The sequence below is a fragment of the Nelumbo lutea genome, chromosome 2, assembly GCF_056320005.1.
Source record: "Nelumbo lutea isolate HS-2025 chromosome 2, American lotus-T2T, whole genome shotgun sequence".
NCBI classification, from domain to species: Eukaryota; Viridiplantae; Streptophyta; class Magnoliopsida; order Proteales; family Nelumbonaceae; genus Nelumbo; species Nelumbo lutea.
Window position 1 is genome coordinate 55,094,581 of NC_142685.1, and position 23,709 is coordinate 55,118,289.

A 23,709-nucleotide genomic window follows, 5' to 3' on the forward strand; every position below is an offset into this window, starting at 1 on the left:
TAAACATTATATTTTTGTATAAAACTGAATTCAAATAGTTAAATATTTGGCTTGACTCATACTAAAATGCATTGACTTGTTTTTTAATAAATGCATTAAGGATAAAAGCCAACATGAAGATGAATAGCAGTAATCAGTCTCTATTAAGCTCATGTGACACCATAACTGTAACATGACCATAGTGGAGATCAAGTGACCGCAGCTCAATTGAGAGTCCAGATCTCCTGCTGACAAAATACATTCCAACCCTCTATGACGACTCTCACGGTTCCAGTCTCATGTTAAGATGCGTGGTATCGGATGATGTCGGTAAATTGTCGGAACGTCTTTGATGGCAGGAGATCTTAACTCGCTCAATTGGATTTTCAAGAGACCTGAATCTGCCACGAGGATTGAGGGGAGTTGGGATCTCTATCAACGAAATACCCGTTCCAGCATCGACACCACACATTTCATACCTGATGGGTCCCAGCTTTAAGGGTTTATGGGTTTGGACCGGGCTACGTTCTGTAGTCCAGGAAATAAAAAAAGGACGGATGGTAAGGGGAGTCGGTGGCAGTTAACAAGCCACGTAAATCTCGCGCCATGTTCTATGTGTCAAGATGAAATATCTAAAATAACCCTTATGTATCCTGTATTATATTTGTTCCCTTGTCTATTAATAAGGGTAGTCACTGTAATCCATGATTTATTCTTTACACCCGCTATAAGTTCGTCGTTATGTCTCCCGCGAAAATTCAATTCAGCTACTTTCTCATTTTATCCCACACTCACGCCTTTCAGATTCAGAGTCTGTTTAATCTTCTTTTATCTTCTTCCTCAAATCCTCTCAAGTTTTTAAGAAATGCCCCTGCAAACAGGGAGGACGAGGTTTCCTAGAGTAGTTATAGAGTGGGATACGGATACAGAAAAAAGTTCATCCGAAGAGGAAGAAACGGGAGTGGTGGACGAAGAAGATGTTACTGACAACGAGAATGGCGGAAAAGTAGAAGAGAACAGCTTGGATGCTTTGCATTCGAAGAATAAAGGAAAAGCCCCGATAACTATCAGTCTCAAGAAAGTCTGCAAAGTACGTCGTTTTCGTTTACTCTCTAGGGTTTGAAATTGTTGTTTTTTTCCTTTACTTCTTTTCATTGTTTACCTTTTGTGATCTCTGTTACACTTTTCTTTAGCCTCGATATTTGTTGTTTTGATTCAGGTGTGTAAGAAAGCGGGACATGAAGCAGGATTCAAGGGCGCCACTTATATCGATTGCCCAATGAAACCCTGTTTCCTATGCAAAATGCCTGGTAAGATTTCGACAAACTAGTGCAGTCATTCTGTTTCTCTTATTATGTCCGCGAAAAGGGCTACCTTTTTTTTTTTTTTTCCATTTCTAGTTATTAACAATTTGCCATGGCGTTTATCTGTCCAAGCTACAAACATCTTCTTCTTCTAACAGTATTTGTTTTTCTGGTTGTGTCTTTTATCTTTTGGGAATTGAAGGGCACACTACAATTACTTGCCCACATCGAGTAGCCATGGAGCATGGAGTCATTCCGGCACCCCGAAGGAATACCAGTTGCCCTTTGGATTACATCTTCGAACGACAGCTTAGAACCAATGTTCCTATGGTATGCCACTTATTGAATGCTGCATTGTTATGTGGCCCTGAGAGGACTGGACTTGCTGATGATGCTAAGATGTCGTATGTTGGATAATGTTTATTTAGAAACGGCTTACTTTTGATTCTGATCCCGGTTATCTGGGGTCCTGAGAGGACTGGACTTTTTTTTTTTTTTGTGTGTGTGGCCTTGAGAGGACTGGACTTGATACAGAACTAGCCTCCTGCATTTTGTTGCATGAAGTGTCTGGTCTCAGACTTGAACTTGTGTTACTTATCACACTTGTCAGACTGAGATTTTACCATCTCACAAAGCAGTGCTCCCTTTTGTGCTTCTTCTGCTAATGTTTACTGCCCTGATGGCTCATAGCACTCGGGGCTGTATGGCATTGACAACAGGTTCCCTGCATGTACAAGGTTCTTGTAGAAATTGATTTTGGCATGAATTCTTTTCCTTTTCTTTTGGTCATTGGAATACCTCTAAAATTTATTTTGGAAATGATGACAAATCTCATATTCATTGCTGTTTGTGTAATAGATCAAGCCACCATTTGTGATCCCAGATCAACTGGACTGTGCAGTCATTAGATATCATAGTAGACGTATAACTTGCTTGGAATTCCATCCAAACAACAATAACATTCTCTTATCAGGAGATAAGGTGGGCATTGCATACTTTAGCTGCATGGTGATATTCATTTTGTTCTTAAAGACTTGATCATTGACATTTGTCAGTTTTTTCTTTTTAATTGGAAAGAAAGGACAACTTGGAGTTTGGCATTATAGCAAAGTCTATGAAAAGACAGTGTATGGAAATATACACTCTTGTATACTTAACAATATTAGGTGAGCATATATTATGTAATTAGGATTATGCTAATTCTTCCTCTTTCCTAATTCAATGGTTATATTTGTATTTTCTTTTCCTTTATAACAAATCTGTTCCCCCAACTTCTGTTGGCCATGCAGGTTCAACCCAACAAATGATGAAACTGTATATGGAGCATCTTCAGATGGTACTGTGAGTAGCACTGACTTGGAGACTGGAATATCATTTTCTTTGATGGACCTGAACCCTGATGGATGGCAGGTAATAATTTATTTTCTTCATTTGTTTTCCTTAATTTCCTACTTTCTTTGTAGCCATAGTCATGTATTCAAGGTTGACATTTCAGTTCACTCTTGATGAGGTCAAAGTTTAGCTTTTCTTTGATTGAGTATTTAATGACATCTCCCAACAAACTTACAAAGCATTTTCTGTTGTTCTTGAAATTTAGAATTTTCTGAGCCCTCGAAACCACTCAGAAACTGATTGAAACTTGGAAACTTTTTAGGGTAGCTGACCTACGTTTTCAACTTTACAGAACTTATGCATTTAAAGCTATTTTGAAATTCTTGAGCAGATGCACGAGTTCTATGAGCACCCAATCATTTATGTGACATGTTGTACAGTTATCAAGTTTAGGTGTATAATTATTTTGTTGTAGCTTGATCTTGTTTTCTGAATTATTTCTAACTGGAAAGATATTCTAAGGTTTTTAAATTTGGAACTCGCTGAATTCTTGCAAGGGAATTTATGAACTGTTATCTTTGTTGGATTGAATGTTGCATCTAATCTCTCAAATGGGCAGAATGTCTATATTGGGAAAATTTCAGATTCTATCACTCCATCAATCCTTGAAGGACACTTATTGTTTTCTTTTTTTTTTTTTCAACTTGCTTGTTTGATATAAATGGGCATTTAATATACACAATGAATTCCATCTTTTTCTATATGATGTTCCAAGGTGACAGATAAATTTTAACGCATTTGTTTTGGTATAGGCATATAATGCTGTATTTGGTAGTAATCAATTCTTTTTCTAAAGTACTTTCACCTATATGTCCTAGAATCTTTTTTCCCTCATCTCGATGAGTCAGGTTTCCTGATGTGGATTGGATTCCAACTCCTTTATCAATATCCATGTATTACTTTTCAATTGTCAAAAAAAAAAAAAAAATCCATGTAGTACTTCAATCCTTGCAAATCTCGATCATATTGTTTGATTTCTATGCTTGCAAATTTGACAAATTAGAATGTTTGAATGCTATATGAAACTCTTTTCTTTACATCCCCTAACCATCTTGGTTGAACCTTTTGGCCAATTGGGCATTTTCTATTCTCAAAATTTAGAGTTTTCTGAGTCTCAACAACCATTTAGAAATTGCTTGGAATATTTTAGAATAGCTGACCTATGTTAAAGTTATTTTGAAATTGCGAAGGGGAGAGAGGAGTGAGATGTCTAAAATTATTGGTGCAATGCTTTGAGAGGATATCCAATTTCAGAGTGCATTTGGGAAAAAGTTGCTTGGCAGGACTGGACATGGATAAGGATGTGGCAAGGAGATGTGCATATATATTGGTTTTTTCTTCTTTTAGTGGCTGATTAAGTATTTGGGCCTACTGCTAGGGGTAATTCTAAGATTCTGACCTTTTGGAACCCAATGTTGGACAGATTTTCTAAAATCTTGACAGCGTGGAAAAAACTACATTTCCTTAGGGGGTAAAATCATTCTGATTAAATCCATTTTTGTCAATCTACCCATGTACTACTCTTAATGTTTAGGGTTCTATCTATCGTGGCCAAGAGACTTGAAAAGATCGTGAGAAACTTTCTATGAGAACTTGGAGAGATAGAAGGATCACTTGATTAATTGGAAGGTAGTCACTAGAAACAGGATGGTGGCTTAGATTTGGGTAGGTACTACTTGGGAATTCTTCTCTTTAGGGTAAGTGGCTGTGGAGGTTCTCTATTTGGCTCAAACAAACTAATGCACGTGGTCATCAAAAGTATTCATGGTGCTAATTTACATGGCTGGGATGCGAATTTGAATGCAATAATTACTTTGTTTTCACATTAGAAATCCATTATCGCATTACTACCCACTTGCCTACATTTCATCAGATTTGATGTCCTATCATGTAGCAAAACCTGATTTTGGAAAGACTTGTGGAGTAAATTCCGTGTTTTATACCCTCTTTCCATTCATTAAGATGGCTTAATCTTTGATTGTGGCATTGTGCCTCTCACATATTGGGCTAACATGGGACTTGGGACTAAGAAGGAGGCTTTGGGGTTTTGGAACATTGTAAACCGTGGCTTTATTTGTATTTCTATAGGGTGTCTTCATTGATCACACCAAGTCTGGTTTTACAACTTGGACCCTCAAGTCCTCTGGATCCTTCACTTTTGCATCTTTTTTCAATGGCCTTTCTTTGGACCCTTAGCACAGTGCAATTTGTGCTGTTAATGCTATTTAGAGAGTACCAGTGCCACCTTAAGGGTAGGGATTTTTGTTGGGAGGTGTTTCATAATAAAATTAACATTTTTGAGATTCTAAATGGGGAGAAGACCTTACTTGGTCCTTTCTCCACATGTTTGTCTATTGTGCAAGGCTAACGGTGAAAACTCTTTCCACTTGTTAATCTCTTGCAATTTTGTATCTGCCATCTAAAAACACTTATTTTCTTTGTTTAGTTGCAGGTGGTCTCCTCAAGATGATTTGAAAAGTCTTTTTTGGAGTTTTTTTCTTCTTCCCTACAAAGAAGAGAGGCAAAATTCCTTGGAGATGTATAGGAGTGGTTGTGCTGTTGTGTGTTTGGAAGGAAAAGATATGCATGGCTGTTCAGGGACAAGGAAAGGGGTATTGAGGAGATAATAGATGATATTACAGTTAGGGTAGCACATTGGATGGGGACATCTAACCTATTTGCTCTTTTTTCTTTTAATGATCAGCAGAAATTGGAAGCTGGTGGTTGATTCTGCTCTGATCAACCACATAATTGCTGAATGGTGCCCTTCACCCCTACTCTACTTTAAGCTGAACTTTGATGGTTGCAGTAAAGGCAAACCTGGTGTTTTCAGGGACAGTTGGAATTGGGGACTCACAAAGAGCAGAACTAGCTGCAACTCTGTTAGGTCTAAGAAGGGCAAGATCAACGGTAGAAATATCATTATAAGCAGGATTCAAAGGTTGTCATTGGTGGTTATATCATAATCTGGAGGGCATGCGGCACTACAGACACATGGTGAGGGAGATCAGGGAGCTGATTAAGGAGCTAGGAACTAGTTTCAAGTGGGTACCCCTATCAGCTAATAGCTTGGCAGATAGCTGTTAAAGCAAGGGGCAGAGAGAAAATACTTGTTTTGGGATCTGTTATCTGGCAATCGAGGGGGGGGGGTTGTAATCTACTAAAATGGGGGTGGGTAGCTGAGACTATCTACACTGACCATATGAATACTATGTATATAATTTGATATTTTTAATAATAAAATTTTTACAGTTACTGAAACAAAAACTTCTGAATTACTTCTAATTGGAATTATATTTTAAAGACTTTCAAACTTACAATTTGTTGAATGCTTGATTGGGAATTTATGAACTGTTATTTTTGGTGGAACCAATGCTGCATTGACTCTCCTAAAGTCCTAAATGGACAATGCATCTGTATTGGACATTACTTGTTTCAGATTCTGTCATTCTGTTATGAACTTTAGGACACTTCTACACATTGTTTTCTTTGTTTTTTCAGCTTGCTTGTTTGATACATTATGGCTTCCATCTTTTCAGATTTTCCTATATTATGTTCTAAGGTGGCAAAGAATTTTTTATACATTCATTTTACATGGGTACATAATGTTATAATTTGTATTACAAGTACTTTTTCCTACATGCCCTGTAATCTTCTTTTCCATTATCTTGATGAGTCAGATTTCCCGATGTGAAACTCCTTTATCCATATCAATGCGAAATTACAATCCTTACAAGTCTAGATCATATTGTTTGGTTTCTAGTGATAGAAAAACATGACAAATTAAAACATTTGAATACTATGCAAAGTTCTTCTCTTTGCATTAGTCAACTTGGTTGATCCTTTTAGTTAGTTGGACAATGGGCAGTTCTGTGGTAGAAATTTTTAGGTAGCAGGACTTGATACTAGGCTTTCTAATATAGAAAAGAGAAAAAAAAAACAAAAAACAAAAAAAAAGTCCATGTTTATTGTATGGACTGCTTACATGATTGTTTTGTATCTGAATGACAGCATTTTTCTTTGCCTTAGGGTCCAAGTAGTTGGAGGATGCTCTACGGCATGGAAATTAACCAAGAGAAAGGGCTTGTGCTTGTGGCTGACAACTTTGGATATCTTTATTTGTAAGTGTTCTATTTTATTGTTTTGTTCCTCTATGTGTGTGTGTATGTGTGCACATACACATGTGTTGTGTGCTTGTGCATTTGTATCTATGTGTGTGCATGTATCCAGGACACTTAACTATAAAAAAGTTGGATTTGTCCTTGATTTTTTTTTACTTATTTATTTTACATGTGGTTGCCTTATTGTTTCACTTGGTAGACTTATCTGGTGCTTGTCTTTTGCTTTGGCTTCTTGTTATTTTCCTCTTTCTATCTGTGTTGAAAATCTAAGTTTTAAACTGCTGTTCAACTTGGAATAATGAATGGGTATATCTTAAGGGGCTATGATATAATTTAATACATGGTTTGTCATTCATCCTTCATCTGCTCAATAACGATGTCTAACGTTGAGAATACCTAGTTAATATCTATTATAACTTAGGCGATTGATGCAGGATAATAAGGGAAAGAAATTCAATCTAATTCAATTTACACATTTGGTTGACTAGGTTTAAGGATATATTGGTTGGGTTTGTATATGGTTAAATTCAAGGTTGATAAAGTTGGTTAATGAATCATGATGGTGTTTTCTACACATTGATTGGCATTGGGTTTCTGTTAAATGGGATTGCGAACCCTATATTTGGCATGGGTTATGTATAAGATTTGCTAAGCACTGTTTGATAGGGAAAGATTAAGGTTTAATTTGTTGATAGTTTGTGGGCTGTTGTTAGGCTTTTAGGGTAGACATATGGCATGAAATGTTATTTAATGGATGGAAATGAGTGAACTAGAATAAAAATGTGTAGGGTTGTAGAGTCGTATAATGTTTCAAGTTATAAGACTTGAGGAAGGTTTCGCTGGAGCCAATGGGATATCGTGAGAACCAAGATGAAGGTTTTATTTTTAAGGTTGTTGTGGGTGTAAAAGGAAGGTGCTCCCAAGAGGCCTGATGTTATGCCACAATGGGGCTTTTGGCCTGCTTCTCTAATGGAATGTTCTTATTAGCTCTAATTCATTGAGAAGAGATGAGGCTTCTACTTTATTTGGATAGAGTTGTTCTAGTAGTGAACCACAACATGGAGGTCTTAACAGAGCCAAGCTCTCTTAGCTCTCCCATAGAAGTTCAAACATAGAACAAAACAAATAAAATTTAATTACAATTGGGCCCTAAAAAAACTTATTGACCCCTTGTTTTGCTAAATCACCCCATTGATATTGGGGGTAAAAAACAATTGATTTATTTAAGAGAATGTGTGTGTTGGGATTGGGTGGGTTTTTGGGGATTGTAGCTTTAAGAGATTGTTGCATGAAAGAGATATAGGCTTTGATTCCATTAAGGCATGTATATATGTTTTTGGCAGGAATTGCAATCATACAGAGTCCATTGCAGATACTGAAGTTCATTTTTTTGTCGGTGTAAGACAATGGATTCATATAAGTGCATTAAGTTGGTTGACCCAATAAGAATCTGATAGGCCCCAAGTAATGGCAGGAAGAGGAAAGGTCAACAATCAGCTAAGGGCGGGGGGGAATAATTGAACAATTAATCACATGAGGGCAATTATAGCTGGAGGGAATAAGGAGAGTTTTGGGGCATTTATAGCTATGTCAGTTATGAATAAGAAGAGTTTTTGGGCATTTATAACTAGGTCAGCTGGGCATTTATAGAGAGAGTCAGTTATGCTATCAGTAGAGTATAAGAAGGGGCTTTGGGGGATGGGGGTGGTATGTTTTTTCTTTGAGTGAAGAATATTGTGAGTGTTTGAGAGAACCGGCGGTCTCTCAAAGAACCGACCAACTGTTAATGTTTTCTGCTGAATGAATACTAGTTTCTTTTGTTGATGTTCAAGTGTGTGAACTCTGCTGTGAGTCTGAAAACTGTGTGTGAAGTTTCTGGGCCATATCAGAATCTGGGCTAGACCGGACTAGTGTTTTAAAAGGCATGGGAGGAGTACGCCTGGAGGTGCTTCCAAAACGCCCCGAGGCATATGCCAGAGGCATTAACACCTCTGAGGCGTACGCCTCATGTGCTTTTTTCATGAGGCGTGCTAGAGGCATATGCCTCATGCGCCTCATGCACATCTTATATAAAAATGAGCCCCTTCTCACAATAGAAAAAGGAAAACAAGGGAATATGTCGAGGGTGGAAAAATTGCATGTAACCATTTTATACTAATGGAATTACAAGTGGGATGGAAAGAGACTCATCCACTGCTTTTCTCATCTACGATTTCTTTGTAGTTCAGTAATAAAGATTTATCGTTGCTTCTCCACTTCCACAGAAGAAACTCTTAACTGTGTTCTGCCGCCTAACTAGGGGCACCCATGGAGGTAACAGTCGAGGGATAGAGCAACCCCATAGAAGATGAAGGGGAGGATGGGCGAGGAGAGTAACTTCAGGCCGGCGGTGAAATGGAGATTGGAGCTAAGCATTGAAGCAAAAAATTTCCTATTTGAGCAAGGAAGAACAAAGGGTAAGATGTATCTGAAAATCAGAGAAGGCAGTAGGGCGACAATCTTTCTACCAGAGGAAGCATGCTTCTAGTTGAAAGGATTTGTTGATGGAACAGTTATCACCATAAGGGAAGAAGGTTGGAGAAACCCTGTGAATTGCTGGGAAAAAAGATATGAAACAGTACTAAAAAGGAATGGAGAGGGTGTTTTATCATGGTAACAGAGCATTTTGGAGTCAACAAAAAGCAAGTGATTTGCATACCGGAAGGACAGAAAGGGCAAGGTTGGGCTTCCTTTGTCTATAATATTCAGGCGTTTCTCTAAGGTGCAGAAGAACCTGATAGAAGCCCAGAGGAAATTAACAGTGCTCCGGAATCTGGCAAGGAGCAAACTCCTGAAATCCTGGTTGCTACCTCAGTTGAACACCGGAGAGTAGCACTTGAAGATGGGAGAGGGAAGTGGAGCACAAAATGGTTTTGATGGCAGAAAGGGCAGTAAGGGACTGGTCGAAAGTATTAGATTTAGTGGCAGTTAAACTGGGTCTAGAAGGTGATGCAGTACTATTTCCTTTTGCTGAAAAGAAAGCCATTCTAGATATTGGTGGTAAGAAACCGAATTTCAGCACTGCACAAACAGAAGAAGGATTGATATAGGTCCAGAACTGGGTTCCAATCTGCAATGAAGTTGAGGTTGAAGACAGTAGTTTCTTGATCAAACTTTTAGGGCTACCCTTCAACCTCTGGAATGAGCCAACCCTAGGAAAAGTTGTCAGAGCTCTGGTTGGTGTTTTGTTGGAGGCAAACATGAAGAACCTGCGTGCTGTAGAACTCAAGGTTGCAGGGGTTAAACCAGATAATTTGCCTTGCTCCTTCGAAATGCTTTCCGAAGGAGCATGGTACAAAGTGTGACTAGCCTCAGAAGCTGAGGCGCCTCTCTGGGGAAGACGAACAGAGGTAGGGGGCGGAGATGATATCGCAGGATGGAGGACACATGGTTTCCAGTGACTGGTGGAGAAGACTGATTTGCATGGGAGAGTGAAAGAGGAAGGGGAACAGTCACAGGGGAGCTCCAAGTCTCGAAGCCTTCCAATTAAGGCTATTAATTCAAAATTTTTTGAAACTGGGAAGAGTATTGGTGATATCCCCTCCTATGTTGATGTGGCAAGAAGGGGAAAGACTCTGGCGGGTCCTATTAGAATTGCTTTTTCTGAACCAGCTGTAAGAAAGAGTGAGCCGGTTGGAAGTCTGGGTGAGCCGAAAGGTGAACCGTCTAGCTTCTCTAGAGGCCCACGTGCCAATTTAAGTGGTCACGTGGGGCGGGTAAGGGAATGGAAGGCGATAGACGAGAATTTTTGTCTATCATCTTCTAAAACGAGTTCGGCCGAACAGGAGAAGCTACGGAGAAATCGAACAGAAGGGAGAAACAGAGCTCTAAGCTGGGTTAGTCAATTGGCCGGCGACGAGCAAAAAAGCCATGATATCGATCGCCCAAACCTGCGCTACATCAAGAATAAATTAGAAGAAAAGGGAAGAAGACCAGGGATGGATTAGTTGCAATTCTGAAAATGATAATGATGAGAACTCAGAAGAGATTGAGAATCTGGGTAGCTCGGAAGAAGAAGGACCCTACAAAGACCAAAATAGAGGGATCCTAAATCTGGAACACCTGTTCCTTGGGGATTCGGTGGGAGAACAACGGAAGGAAGTGGAGGCTCGGGTGTATGACACAAATACTGATAACAGAGCAGCCCAAAGCCCAAAACGGGGTGAGCCCCTTCCAACTTCTAGTGCTCTGCAAGAGTCAGTGAAGGTGGTAGTTCCGGTTAACTCAGATCTGAACAAGGGTACTTCATAGAGGTAAAGATCTGGATACAGGAAGAGGTCTTTGTGTTAACCAGTGGACGGGGAATAGATCCCTCCAAACCGAGGAAACAAAGAGCTCCAAATTTTCAAAACTGGAAGTGACAACCAATTTTCCTAACTTGCATGTCTCTCACAACCCTCAGTCAATCTCTGGTAGTTCCATCAACTCATTCAATTCAGTTTTTGTTATCGATGTGTATTGTGTCCTTTGTTCCAGATTCCCCTCTCAACCATGAGTCGGAGACACATGGATAGATAGCCACAGTAGACCACAAGGGGAGACGGAAGGGGAGGAATTGATGGGGATAACATGCAGGGAGGAAAAAATTTGGGGGATCATTGAGAGCCTAATGGGAGAAGTGGAGAGGAAGAAACTACAGAGGGAGATTATAGAGGAGGCTGAAAGGGTCAGTGGTGGAGAAAATGAGGAAAGGATTGAGAAGACTCTTAGGAGTGAGGGGAGTGAAACAAGACAGAAAGAGGAGACCAGTAGGGAAGAGTCACTTGCAGAATTTGTGGGTAAGCTAGGGTGTAAACTGAAGAATCCAAATGATTTAAAAGCTTATCTCCAAAAAAAGAGGACAGTAAGATCAAGAAAAGAAAGTTGAGTGAAGTTGAGAGATTAAGAAGAGACACTGAGGGGGATAAGAAGTTTGAGGTGAGAGGGGATAGAAGGAAAGGGTTGAAATAGAAGTTGGAGGGGTTAGGGCTGATTTTCAAAATTAAAATGAGAATCCTAAGTTGGAATGTGAGGGGGTTGGGTAGTGCCAGGAAGAGAGCAACAGTCAAAGAGGTGATTAAGAAGTGGGCGGCTGCTCCCTCGTGGGGATCCTCAGGTGGGGTTATAAGTTATAACATTGTGGAGGGAAGAGTTACTAATAGGAGTGGAGGAACTAATAGGTGATCATTTTGTTTCTCTGAAGTTCAGACAGGTGGAAGATGGGTTTGAATGGGTACTAACAAATGTATATGGCCCCAATGACTATAGGCAGAGGAAGAAATTATGGGAAGAATTGAGTGATATTAGGGGCCTCTGGGAAGGGCCGTGGTGTGTGGGAGGGGACTTTAATGTAATGCGGTTCACAGAGGAAACCAACAACCCCAGGCAGAGAGTGACAACAAGTATGAGGAAATTCAACCAATTAGTGGATACATTTGAGTTGAAGAACTTCCACTCCTAAATAATAACTTCACCTGGTCCAACCTTCAATCAAGGCCAATATGCTCTAAGCTGGACAGATTTTTGTTCTCAATAGATTGGGAGGAACATTGGGATAATCTAACATCTAGAGCACTTTCAAGGCTTACTTCAGATCAGTGGCCTATAGTGTTATGTAAGGAGGAACTGAGAGGTGATGGACCTACTCCATTCAGGTTTGAGAATATGTGGTTAACCCATCCGGGGTTCATTGAGAAACTCAGAGAGTGGTGGGAGTAGTTTAATCCGACAGTAGACTGGGAGGGAATGAAATTCCACAAGAAACTTCAGTTCCTAAAATCACAAATAAAGGAGTGGAATAAGTTGGAGTTCGGAAGAATAGAGGAAAGAAAACAAGTATTGCTAGAGCAGATTGAGGAATTGGATATGAAGGAAGAAAGGGGATCCTTTGGAGAGGAAGACAAGAAGTTGAGATGGGATCTGAGGAGGCAGATGGAGGATATTCTGGTTAAAGAGGAAATAAGTTGGAGGCAGAAATCCAGGTGTAAGTGGCTAAAGGGGGGAGATAGAAGCACTAGATTCTTCCATTTAGCGGCAAATGGTAGGAGGAAAAAGAATTTCATATCAAAACTGGAAGTAGAAGGATCTGTCTTATCTCACATGGTAGAAATTGCTAAGGCCTTAGTAAATCATTTCAAATCTACCTTTAGAAGACCTTTAAATAAGGTGTGTTTTGAGGGTTTGGAATAGCCAACTTTGAGCGCAGAGAATAGAGAGTGGTTAGAAAAGAGTTTTGATCTAGAGGAGATAAAGGAAGCAGTATTCTCAATGGATAGGACAAACGCTCCGGGCCCAAACGGCTTCACAATGGCTTTTTATCAGGATTGCTGGGAGGTTGTGGAGAAGGATCTTGGGTCATTCTTTGATGAGTTTCACAAAAGGGGAATAATTAATCCGGGGTTGAACACAACTTTCATTGCTTTAGTCCCAAAAAAGAAAGAGGCTTCACAACCAAGGGATTTTAGACCTATCAGTTTGGTGAATAGCTTGTATAAAATAATTGCAAAATTCTTGTCTCTCAGGATAAAGAAGATCCTTCCCCTCATTATTGCACCCAACCAGGGTGCTTTCGTGGAGGGAAGACAGATCACGGATCAAATCCTCATTACTAATGAGAGCTTGGAGAGCTTTAGGAAATCTAAGAAGAAGGGAGTGGTCTGCAAATTGGATTTGGAGAAGGCTTATGATTTAGTTGATTGGTCTTTCTTATTGGAGGTGTTGAGAGGTTTTGGTTTTGGAGACAAGTGGTGTAAATGGATATGGGGCTGTGTTAGGACATGTAACTATTCTATCTTGGTGAATGGAGTTGTGGTTGACTTCTTTCTTGCCTTGAGAGGTATAAGACAAGGAGACCCACTCTCCCCTTTCCTGTTCACCTTGATTGTTGATGTACTAGGGAGATTAATCCATGGAGCTGACTTGAGGAATTTAATAAAAGGTTGGCATGTAGAAAGGGAGGAGGTTCCATTGACACATCTGCAGTTTGCAGATGACACAATCTTGTTCTGTGAAGGTGGGGACATAGATTGGATCCGGAATTTGAAATTGGCAATACAACTTTTTGAGCAGATGTCTAACCTCAAGGTGAACTTTGATATGAGTTGTGTAGTGGGAGTGAATATGGAGGAGAGGGAATTAAGTGAATATGAAGGTGTGCTAGGGTGTGCAATGTCGCATTGGCCTTTGAAGTACTTGAGCCTCCCCCTAGGAGATAATCCTAAGAATGAAAGCTTCTGGAACCCGATAGTGGAGAGATTTGAGAAGAGGCTTGCATCCTGGAGGAAAAATTATTTCTCCTTAGGGGGGAGAATCGCCTTGATTAGATCTACCCTAGCTAACCTTCCTGTCTACTTTTTGTCAGTGTTTAAGATCCCCACTAAGGTTTCCAACCTTTTGGAAAAATTAATGAGGAACTTTCTTTGGGAGCCTAGAGAGGAAAAGAGAGATCATAGGAGGGAGGTGGTAACCGGAGGTAAAAAGCTAGGAGGCCTTGGGATTGGTAATATTAAGAAAAGGAACATGGCCTTGTTGGGGAAATGGTTGTGGAGATTTACAATGGAAAAAGATAAGTTGTGGGCTAAGATTGTGGTTAGCATACATGGGTTGGAAGACAACAATTGGGATCCTAGAATCGCTACAAGGGCTACAGTTGCTTCTCCTTGGAAATCCATTCATGATTTGCTTCTAGCCTTCTCCCTTTGGGCCAGGTATGGTCTTAACTCTAGTAATCGAATAAAATTTTGGGAAACAGACTTGGGTAGGGGATTCACCTCTGAAGGACCAGTTCCCCTCCTTGTATGCTTTGTCAGACTTGAAAAATGAACATATTTCTTCTTTCTTAGGTCTTTCAGATTCCACCTCTGGTTTTGGTTGGAACCTAGGTTTGAGAAGGGAAATTAGGGATACAGACTTGGACAACATCTTATCTTTGTTATCCATCCTTGAGAATGTCTTCCTGGATCCTAATAAGGAGGACACTAGATTCTGGACTCCTTCCACCTCAGGTACTTTCCAGTTAAAGAGATCTGGAGCAGGCCCATTCCTCCTCGGGTTGGTAGTTTTTGTTGGGAAATTTCTTGGAAAGATTTAACACAATTGATTTACTTCAAAAAAAGAGACCCAATTCTTGCTTACTACCTAATTGGTGTACTCTTTGTAAAGCTGATGGGGAAACTGGTTACCACCTTATGGTTTCTTGTAAGGTGGCTAAAACTGTATGGGAGTGGGCTCTTTCGCTCTTTGGGTGTTCTTGGAATCCTCCCAAGAGCGTCCAGAGGCTGTTCTCTCCTACATTTTTCAGTTGGCCTAAGAAGAGAGGGAAGATTATGTGGAGGAGCATTAGGGCAGTTGTATGTTAGTCCCTTTGGGAAGAAAGAAATTTACAATTTTTCTCAGACATGGACAGATCCTTGGCAAACCTATTAGATCTACTTTTAAGGGCTGTCCATTGGCTAAAATCTTTGGAGCAGTTTTCAAACTTTCCTGTAGTTGACTTATTAAGAAATTGGAAAGAGATAGCTACTTTTGCTATGTGTAAGAGGTCTCCTAGTCCCTCATGGTCCCCTCTTTTCCCTGGATTTATAAAACTGAATTTTGATGGTAGTAGTTTGGGGAATCTAGGACCTTCTGCGATTGGGGGAGTGTTCAGGAATGAGGAGGGGGTTATTATTTGCTTTGTTCTCAGGCCCCATTGGGGAAGGAGACTCTTAGGGCTGAGATCCTTGCAGCTCTAGAAGGAATTTGTTATGCAAGAGAGAAGAATGGAAGAAGAGAGAAAAGAGAGAGAAGAAGAGAGAACTGATAGCAAAAAGATACTGTTGGCGGCGCAACTTTTTTAATATATATACTAGGGCGACAACAACTAAAATAAAAAAGGAGTAAAAGTACAATAGTACCCCTACAATACTATACATAGGAAAAAATAACAACTATTAACACTCCCCCTCAAGTTGGGGCATAGATGTCAATCATGCCCAACTTGTCACATAAATCATGATGTCATGAGTGGTGTAGTCCTTTTGTAAAGATGTCTGCAAGTTGATCCTCAGAGTTGATATAGGGAGTACACACTTCCCTTGTGATAGCCTTCTCTCTGATAAAATGCTTGTTGACTTCGATGTGTTTAGTTCTATCATGCAGCATAGGGTTAGCATCAATGTTTATGGCTGCTTTGTTATCACAAAATAGGGTTAGTTCTGTCCACTGGAAAACCCAACTCACTCAACAAATTCTTTACCTACATAATTTCAGCCACTCCATAAGCCATTGCTTGATATTCAACTTCAGCACTGGATCTAGCTACCACACTTTTCTTTTTGCTTCTCCAGGTAACTAGATTTCCTCCAATGAAGGTATAATAGCCACTAGTTGACTTTCTGTCATTTAGGGATCCTACCCAATCTGCATTAGTATACACTTCAACTTTCAAATGTTCGTGCCTTTGAAACAACAAGCCAGCACCTGGAAACCTTTTAAGGTATCGGAGGATTCTTTCTACTGCTTCAAGATGAGTGGTCATAGGGGCATGCATGAAGTGGCTAAGGACACCAACTGCATAAGCAATGTCTGGGCGGGTCATAGCAAGATATAACAATCTCCCTATAAGTCTCTGAAACTGTTTAACATCCTTGATAGGTTCACCTTGGCTATCACCTAATTTATGGTTAGGATCAATAGGGGAATCAACTGGCTTCACTCCCATTTTTCCTATATCTTGGAGTAAATCGAGGACATACTTTCTTTGGGAAATGAAGATACCCCTTTTTGAGCGGGCGACTTTAATTCCTAGGAAGTATCTTAGAGGACCTAGATCCTTTACTTCAAACTGTGTGGCAAGAAAACTCTTCAACTTTTGGATTTCATCCTTCCAGTCGCCAGTGATAATTATATCATCAACATATACTATCGAAGCAGCAATTTTACCTTCTCCTCTTTTCACAAACAATGCGTGATCAGATTGACATTACTTGTATCCTTTTTGCTGAACCACTGCACAGAATCTGCTGAACCAGGCTCTCGGTGATTGTTTCAGCCCGTATAAAGACTTCTTCAACCTACACACCTTTTGTTCATTGCCTTGAGCCTGAAAACCAGGGGGTTGTATCATGTAAACTTCCTCTTCAAGGTCACTATTCAAGAATGCATTCTTGATATCAAGCTGACGTAGATCCCAGTCAAGATTAGCAGCAAGAGAGAATAGAACTCTAATGGAGTTCATCTTGGCAACAGGTGCAAAAGTCTCTTCATAATCAACTCCGTACACTTGTGTAAACCCCTTTGCCACTAAACGAGCTTTATACCTCTTCACCGTGCCATCAGCCCTATGTTTGACTGTGAACACCTATTTACATCCAACTGGATCCTTTCCCTTAGGAAGATCTACAAGTTCCCATGTGCCATTTTTATGAAGGGCATTAATTTATTCCTTCATAGCATCTGTCCATTCAGGTACTGAAAGAGCTTCTGCCACATTCTTAGGGATAGGGACACTGTCAATGGATGTGAGAAATGCTCGAAAAGAGGGTGAAATGTTTTCATAGGAAACAAAGTGGGAAATGTGGTGTTCAGTGGTGCACGATCTAACACCTTTCCTGTGAGCAATAGGAAGGTCAAGGTCATTAGCAACAGAGGTATCAATTGCAATGGAATCAGGGACATCAATGGGAACCAAGATACCTAAGTGAGTATGATCCGCCCCCGAAGAGTTTAATGGCATTGGAGGTACAACTTTTGGATTCTCCACAGCTCTTGAATTTGGTTGGCCTTTGTGACGATGGAAGAAGACACGAAAAGGAGGAGGATCAGGAAGAGGAGGGAGCTGAACCTGTTTCTCCTCATTCCTACTCTCCCCCTGAGGAGAAATAGGGAAAAAAGGCTCACTCTCAAAGAAAGACATCCATGGAAACATAGGATTTCTGAGAAACAGGATCGAAGCAATGGTATCCCTTCTGAGTGAAGGAGTACCCCAGGAATATGCAAGGAATAGCACGAGGATCCAATTTTCCACGAGTGGGTGACAAATTTTGGACAAAGCAACGATAACCAAACACGAGGAGGAATGGGAAGAAGGGGGGGCCTTAGAAAAGAGAAGCTAATGTGGGGCTTTGCACTCTAACCAATGAGGGCATACGATTGATGAGGTAGGTAGCACAAAGGACAACCTCAAGCCAAAAGCGTTTTGGGACATTCATATGGAGTAGTAAACCCCGGGCCACTTCAAGGAGGTGTCGGTTCTTTCTTTCAGTAACACCATTTTGTTGTGGCGTTCGGGCACAAGAGCTACGGTGAAGTGGACCACGTGACGCAAAAAATTCCGTGAGATCACTATGAAAATACTCTTTGTCATTATCTGACTGAAAATTTTGAATTTCAGTTTGAAATTGGGTGAAGACCATCCGCTGAAAATCTTGGATAATTTTTGGTACTTCATCCCTAGTCCGCATGGGATATACCCATGTATATCTAGAATAATCATCGAGAATGGTAATAAAATACTTGTAGCCACTCTCAGATGGTAAAGTAATAGGGCCCCACACATCAGAATAAACAATGTGAAAAGGAAATTCAGATTTATTATTTTTTGAAAGAAAATGAGTTCTACATTGCTTACTCAATTGACAAGTTTGACTAGAGACCCGAAACGGACACTGACTTAAACAATTCTGGAAACATCACTTTCAAAGACTCAAAAGAAAATGACCAAGACGACAATGCCATAAATAAACTTGACTCTTACAGGACCGACTCTTAGACTCTATGACTTGAAGACCAGCCTTATTCTCTAGCATGTAAAGTCCATCAACCATACATCCTCTACCAATCGTCCTCCCCGAGGCCAGATCCTGGGTCACACAGTAAGAAGGGAAAAAGGTCACTGAGCAGTTTAAGGAATTAGTAATACTACTAACAGAGAACAAATTAATGGAAAATTTCGGAACATGTAAAACATCAGAGAGGGTAAGGCCGAGAGGGAGAGAAATGGTTCCTTGACTAGCTATGGTAGTGTATGATCCATCAGCTAGTCTCACCTTGTCTCTTCTAGAAAGGTGATAGGTTTGAAAGTAAGAGGATGTACCAGTCATGTGTTTTGACGCACTGGAATCAATGATCCAGGGAGTATCAGGGTTATGAGAAGTAACAGTTACCTGATGTAGACGCAAATGAAGTTGAGGGAGGAGCATCCATCTGACGAATTGTTCTACTATAGAGCTCTATATGGTTACGGAAGGAATTTATAATATCTTCCCTTGGGTTAGATCCAGATGAATGTGTCTAAGTCACAGTATGAATGGGGGGATGATTTTCCTGAGTAGCCATGTTTGCCATAGTGTGTTTTCTTGTACCTTGTTGTCCTGACTTTTTATTCATATATGAACCTTGCTTCTTATTCAGATCTTGAGCCCATTTCAGCTTCCCATGAAGATCCCAACATGTGTCTTGGGTGTGTCAGGGTTTCTGGCAATGAGTACACCACAATTTGTCCTTGTCATCCATCTTTTTCTGAAGATCCCCCTTCTTAGAAGTATTTCCCCCACCGGTAGTAACACTCCCTTTCGCTGCCAACACAATTGCTTCTCCTCTAGAACTGTTCATCAAATTCCTTCTGCTTTCTTCTGATTGTACAAGAGCATAAACTTCCTGAACTGGTGGAAGATCCTTGCTACCTAGGATCTGGACTCTGATAGATTCATATGTAGGGTTCAAACCATGTAAGAAAGCAAACACTTTTTGCTGGGAGATGAGTTTTTTGTACAGTTTTGCATCTTCATCACACTTTCAATCCACACTCTAATAATGATCTAACTCCTCCCAGACAGAGGTCAAGTCTGAGTAGTATACAGATAGACACCTCTCCCCCTGTTTACAAGTAGTCAATTCTGCCTATAGCTAGTAGATTTTTGCATAGTGTCGTAGTTCCGAATATGATGATTTTGCTTGTTCCCAGATCTCATTTGCCGTTTCAGCCTACATGAAATTCCTTCTTATTTGAAGTTGCATAGAAACTAAAAGCCAAGACATGACCATGCTGTTTTCCTGGTTCCATCTGTCATATTCAACACTCCCAGAACGTGGTTCTTTGAGTCTCCCATTAATATAACCTATCTTTCTCCTTGCAGTGATGTACAGCTTGATCCCTCTTGACCACTCTAAATAATTTAAACCATCAAGAGAAATAACGGCCATGGGAAATGATAGGTCCACACCCCCACTCATTCCATTCAGTATTGAGGAAACACCGGATGTAGCAGAATCTTCACCACTCATGATATCGGATTCAAAAACAACTCTTAAATGGGGTACACAGCCTTAAAGAAATTCAACACTGAGGGGGAACAAATTTTTTTTTCTTCAGAAACAGACCTCCTTTTGAAAAAACACAGGTGCTGTTACAGCACTAACAGGTCACTTTGTGACCTTCAGTTCACCATAAAAGCTGCTGTTGTAGCACACAAGAGGTACTGATCACTTTCTGACCCACAGTTCACCATAAAAGCTGCTGTTGTAGCACACAAAAAGGTCCTCAGGACCTACAGTTTCACAGGGATCAGTCGACCCCACAAAAAAGGAAAGAAAGAGGTGCTGATCACCTCACATCCAATCGGCAGACCTAGTACAGGTTCTGCCCTGGCACACAACCAGAAAGAAAGGTAAGAGAGAGAGAAAAGTTACTTCAGTGTGTGAGATCTTCAATCAGCCGAACAGCAGATGAGGGCGGCAGATCTGGAAATCTGGTGCGAAGAAGAAAAAAAAACTGTTCACTCAACTTCTCCTTTCCGATCTGATAGTCCCGCTCTGATACCATGTTATGCAGGAGAGAAGAATGGAAGAAGAGAGGAGAGAGAGAAAAGAAGAGAGAAGAGAGAACTGAGATAAAAAAGATACTGCTGGCGGCACAACTTTTTTAATATATATACTAGGGCGACAACAACTAAAATAAAAAGGAGTAAAAGTACAATAGTACCCCTGTGGTACTATACATAGGAAAAAATAACAGTTGTTAACAGAATTCAAAATGCAAGGGAACTAAATATCAGACGTTTGGTCTTGGAAGGTGACTCGAAGGTGGTGATTAGCTGGCTGAAGGAAGAGGACAGTGGCTTGTGGAGATATAACAATGAAAAGAAAGAATTCTGTTGGTTGGGCAGAGACATTGAGATACAGTAAAGCTGGGTGAAGAGGTCTGCCAACTCATTTGTAGATGGGTTGGCCAAGCAGGGGGTAAATAGGGAGGCTATCTTCTGGGCTAATTTTTGACTTTCTGTCTTTATTTTCCATTGTTGGGGAGTTAAGTCTTTTTACGTCCCCTGTTGTATCTAAATCTTCACAAATATTCACATCATTAATAAAGTTTTACAGTTATTGATAAAAAAAGACAAAAAATAAAAGAAAAAAGAAAAAAAGTAAAGGAAAAGAAAAAGAAAGAGAAGAAAAAGAGAGAGAAAATGATAGAAAAGAAAAGGAAAGGGAAGGGGAGAAAAGATAAGGGGAAAGAAAGTGGTTTGCCTCCTGCCCCTTCGGTTGGGGGGCTTCGCCCCCCAAACCCCCTGCCCCCCCTTTCAACTAATCTTATGCATCTTTATTCTTCTTAATATAAAATATTTTTATTAAAAATAAAGAAAAAATGAGATCCCCCCTTCCTCTTCATCCTCCTCCCCTTCCTCCTTCCTTCTAACCCCCCTCCTTTTAAGGAGGCTTGCGCCTCTTGCATTCTGAACTATGCCTCACGCCTCTAGGTAGTGGAACGCCTTGCGTCACGCCTCCACATTTTAAAACATTGGACTGGACCTATTCAGGCTGATTATCCACTTGAAAAAAATAATTTACAAACAATTCAAGAGCTAGAACTTTCTAGAATGATAGCATTTAAGAACATTCCAAAATAGCAATTAAACGATGTGCATTAATTTAAGTATAAGGGAAAAATAGGCAATATAAATATATATATATATATATATATAAGAAGATTCTAAAAAATGGTTGAAAATATTATAAATAGGACCCCATACCTGTATGGGAACCCATTATGGAGAGAAAGAAACCCATATTCTCTCTCTCTCTCTCTCTCTCTCTCTCTCTCCTTTGAATCACTGACTTCTCTCCTTGGGAGCGCCATTCTTGTCCTGACCTTCGGAGTCAAACTACCATCATTGCCTTAATTAAGCCTATTGGCTTACAATGGGTAACTAAGGTATTTAATTGCACTGTATGAAATAATACACACACACACACAAATATATCATACATGATACATCCCATTATATAGGCCAAAGAACTCCACCTATCTCATTTTTTTTTAAGCTTTTCATCTGAGCCCAAAGGAATTGGTACCTATCCACCCCTTGCTTGGCCAATACATCAGCCAAACTATTTGCCGACTTTTGAACCCATTGAATTGTTACCTTTAATTCCCTTGCTAGCCATCCAATTTCCTTAATAGTTTGTGTATGTTGCCAAATTGCTTGGGTATTTCTTTCTGTCCATCTAAAGCCACTTTTGAGTCCCCCTCCATCACTATTATGATGATATTCATTGATTTTGTCAATCTCAAGCCTTGTAGAACTACTACTACTAACTTAGCTCCTGTGAATCTCCAATGCCAACCGGGCTTGAGTACATTGTTGAAATCGTTTCATTTCCATCTCTAAACACACTACCCACTTCAAAAGTCTTAGGTTGCCAATGTTATTGCCATCAAAATTGAGCCTTTTAAATTTGCTGCCACCTGCTAGGTGGTTCCCTCTGTCCTTTGAGACATAGCTCTATTGGTTAATGAACTGGTCACCATTTGTCATCCTCTGAAGATATAATCCATTGAGAATGAGAGAAATATTTCTACTTATCTATGTTTTTTATTCAATGCACCACTTTCATTGTTATTCAGTCAATAATTGCTTCCTTAGTGTGATTATGCCCGTTGAATATCCTTGCATTCCTTTTTTTCCCAAGTGGTCCAAATGATGATTACCCTACAATGCCATATAAACCTCTCCCTTTTCCTTGGCCACTTGAATGTAGTCAGCTTAACATACTACCATATTTGATGACGTCCACTTGCAACCAAAGAGAGAGAAAAACCACTCCAAATGTCAAGTAAAAAATGAACAGGAGATTGACAAATGGTAAGAAGTCTCTCCATTTTACATATTTTTTATGCCAATGAAAATAAAGGTTTGGAAAAAGTTCCGTTTCAAGTGGTGATTGCTCTCCCAAACAGTAACTTGGTGGACAAATAATTAAATGAAAAGATAAAGGAAAGTAGAATAGCTCTATCTAAATTGAGAATGTATAGGAGATCTGCACCATCCTAGATTCACATGCACTGTCAAAGAGATATAACACCTATAGAATGATGAACAGAATCCAAGAGCTTTAGACTCTCATTCTATATGTAGAATGATAGGGGAAATAAAACTATAGATGCACGGCTAGAAACTTTACTCTGCATACTCTTTCAAACTTCGATGAAGACAATAGGAAGTTACCCATTGCTTTTAGATAGTATTACCTGTGTATTTGGCTCAGGTGTTAGATGTCTAGATGCTACCAGGTATCATGCTTGCCTATGCTTGGGGTGGGGTAAGGGTCTGCTATTGGAGCAGGAAACAGAACTTGCTAGAACAAAAAGAGAAAGAATGGGTTACTTGGAGATTCAGTGACAAGAGATGATGGAAAATGGTGAGATGTGAACTATGGAGACCATCTTGTCTAAGTAAAATCCTACATAGAGATCTTTTTCTCAAAAGCAAATTTTGAAGATACTCAACTCAACCTTAATCCCAACGATTTGTGGTTGGCTACACGAATCCTATCCTATCATTGTGCTCTATCATAACAAAGACAGTTTTTAAGATGCTGATAAAAAAGATGATTTCTGAAGATTGACTATATGAAAGTAG

The 23,709-nt window shown here is 39.9% G+C and overlaps 1 protein-coding gene across 1 annotated transcript in view; it reads left to right on the plus strand.

The window, feature by feature from the left end:
- The first annotated feature begins 714 nt into the window (after positions 1 to 714).
- Positions 715 to 23,709, plus strand: part of DDB2 (damaged DNA binding 2) — a 28,926-nt gene continuing 5,931 nt past the window's right edge. The window contains exons 1-7 of the mRNA XM_088969815.1: positions 715 to 1,069; positions 1,199 to 1,289; positions 1,486 to 1,613; positions 2,142 to 2,264; positions 2,361 to 2,449; positions 2,573 to 2,693; positions 6,705 to 6,796. Of these exons, the coding sequence (XP_088825941.1) occupies positions 845 to 1,069; positions 1,199 to 1,289; positions 1,486 to 1,613; positions 2,142 to 2,264; positions 2,361 to 2,449; positions 2,573 to 2,693; positions 6,705 to 6,796 (869 nt within the window). The 5' untranslated portion in view covers positions 715 to 844. The remainder of the gene's footprint in view (positions 1,070 to 1,198; positions 1,290 to 1,485; positions 1,614 to 2,141; positions 2,265 to 2,360; positions 2,450 to 2,572; positions 2,694 to 6,704; positions 6,797 to 23,709) is intronic.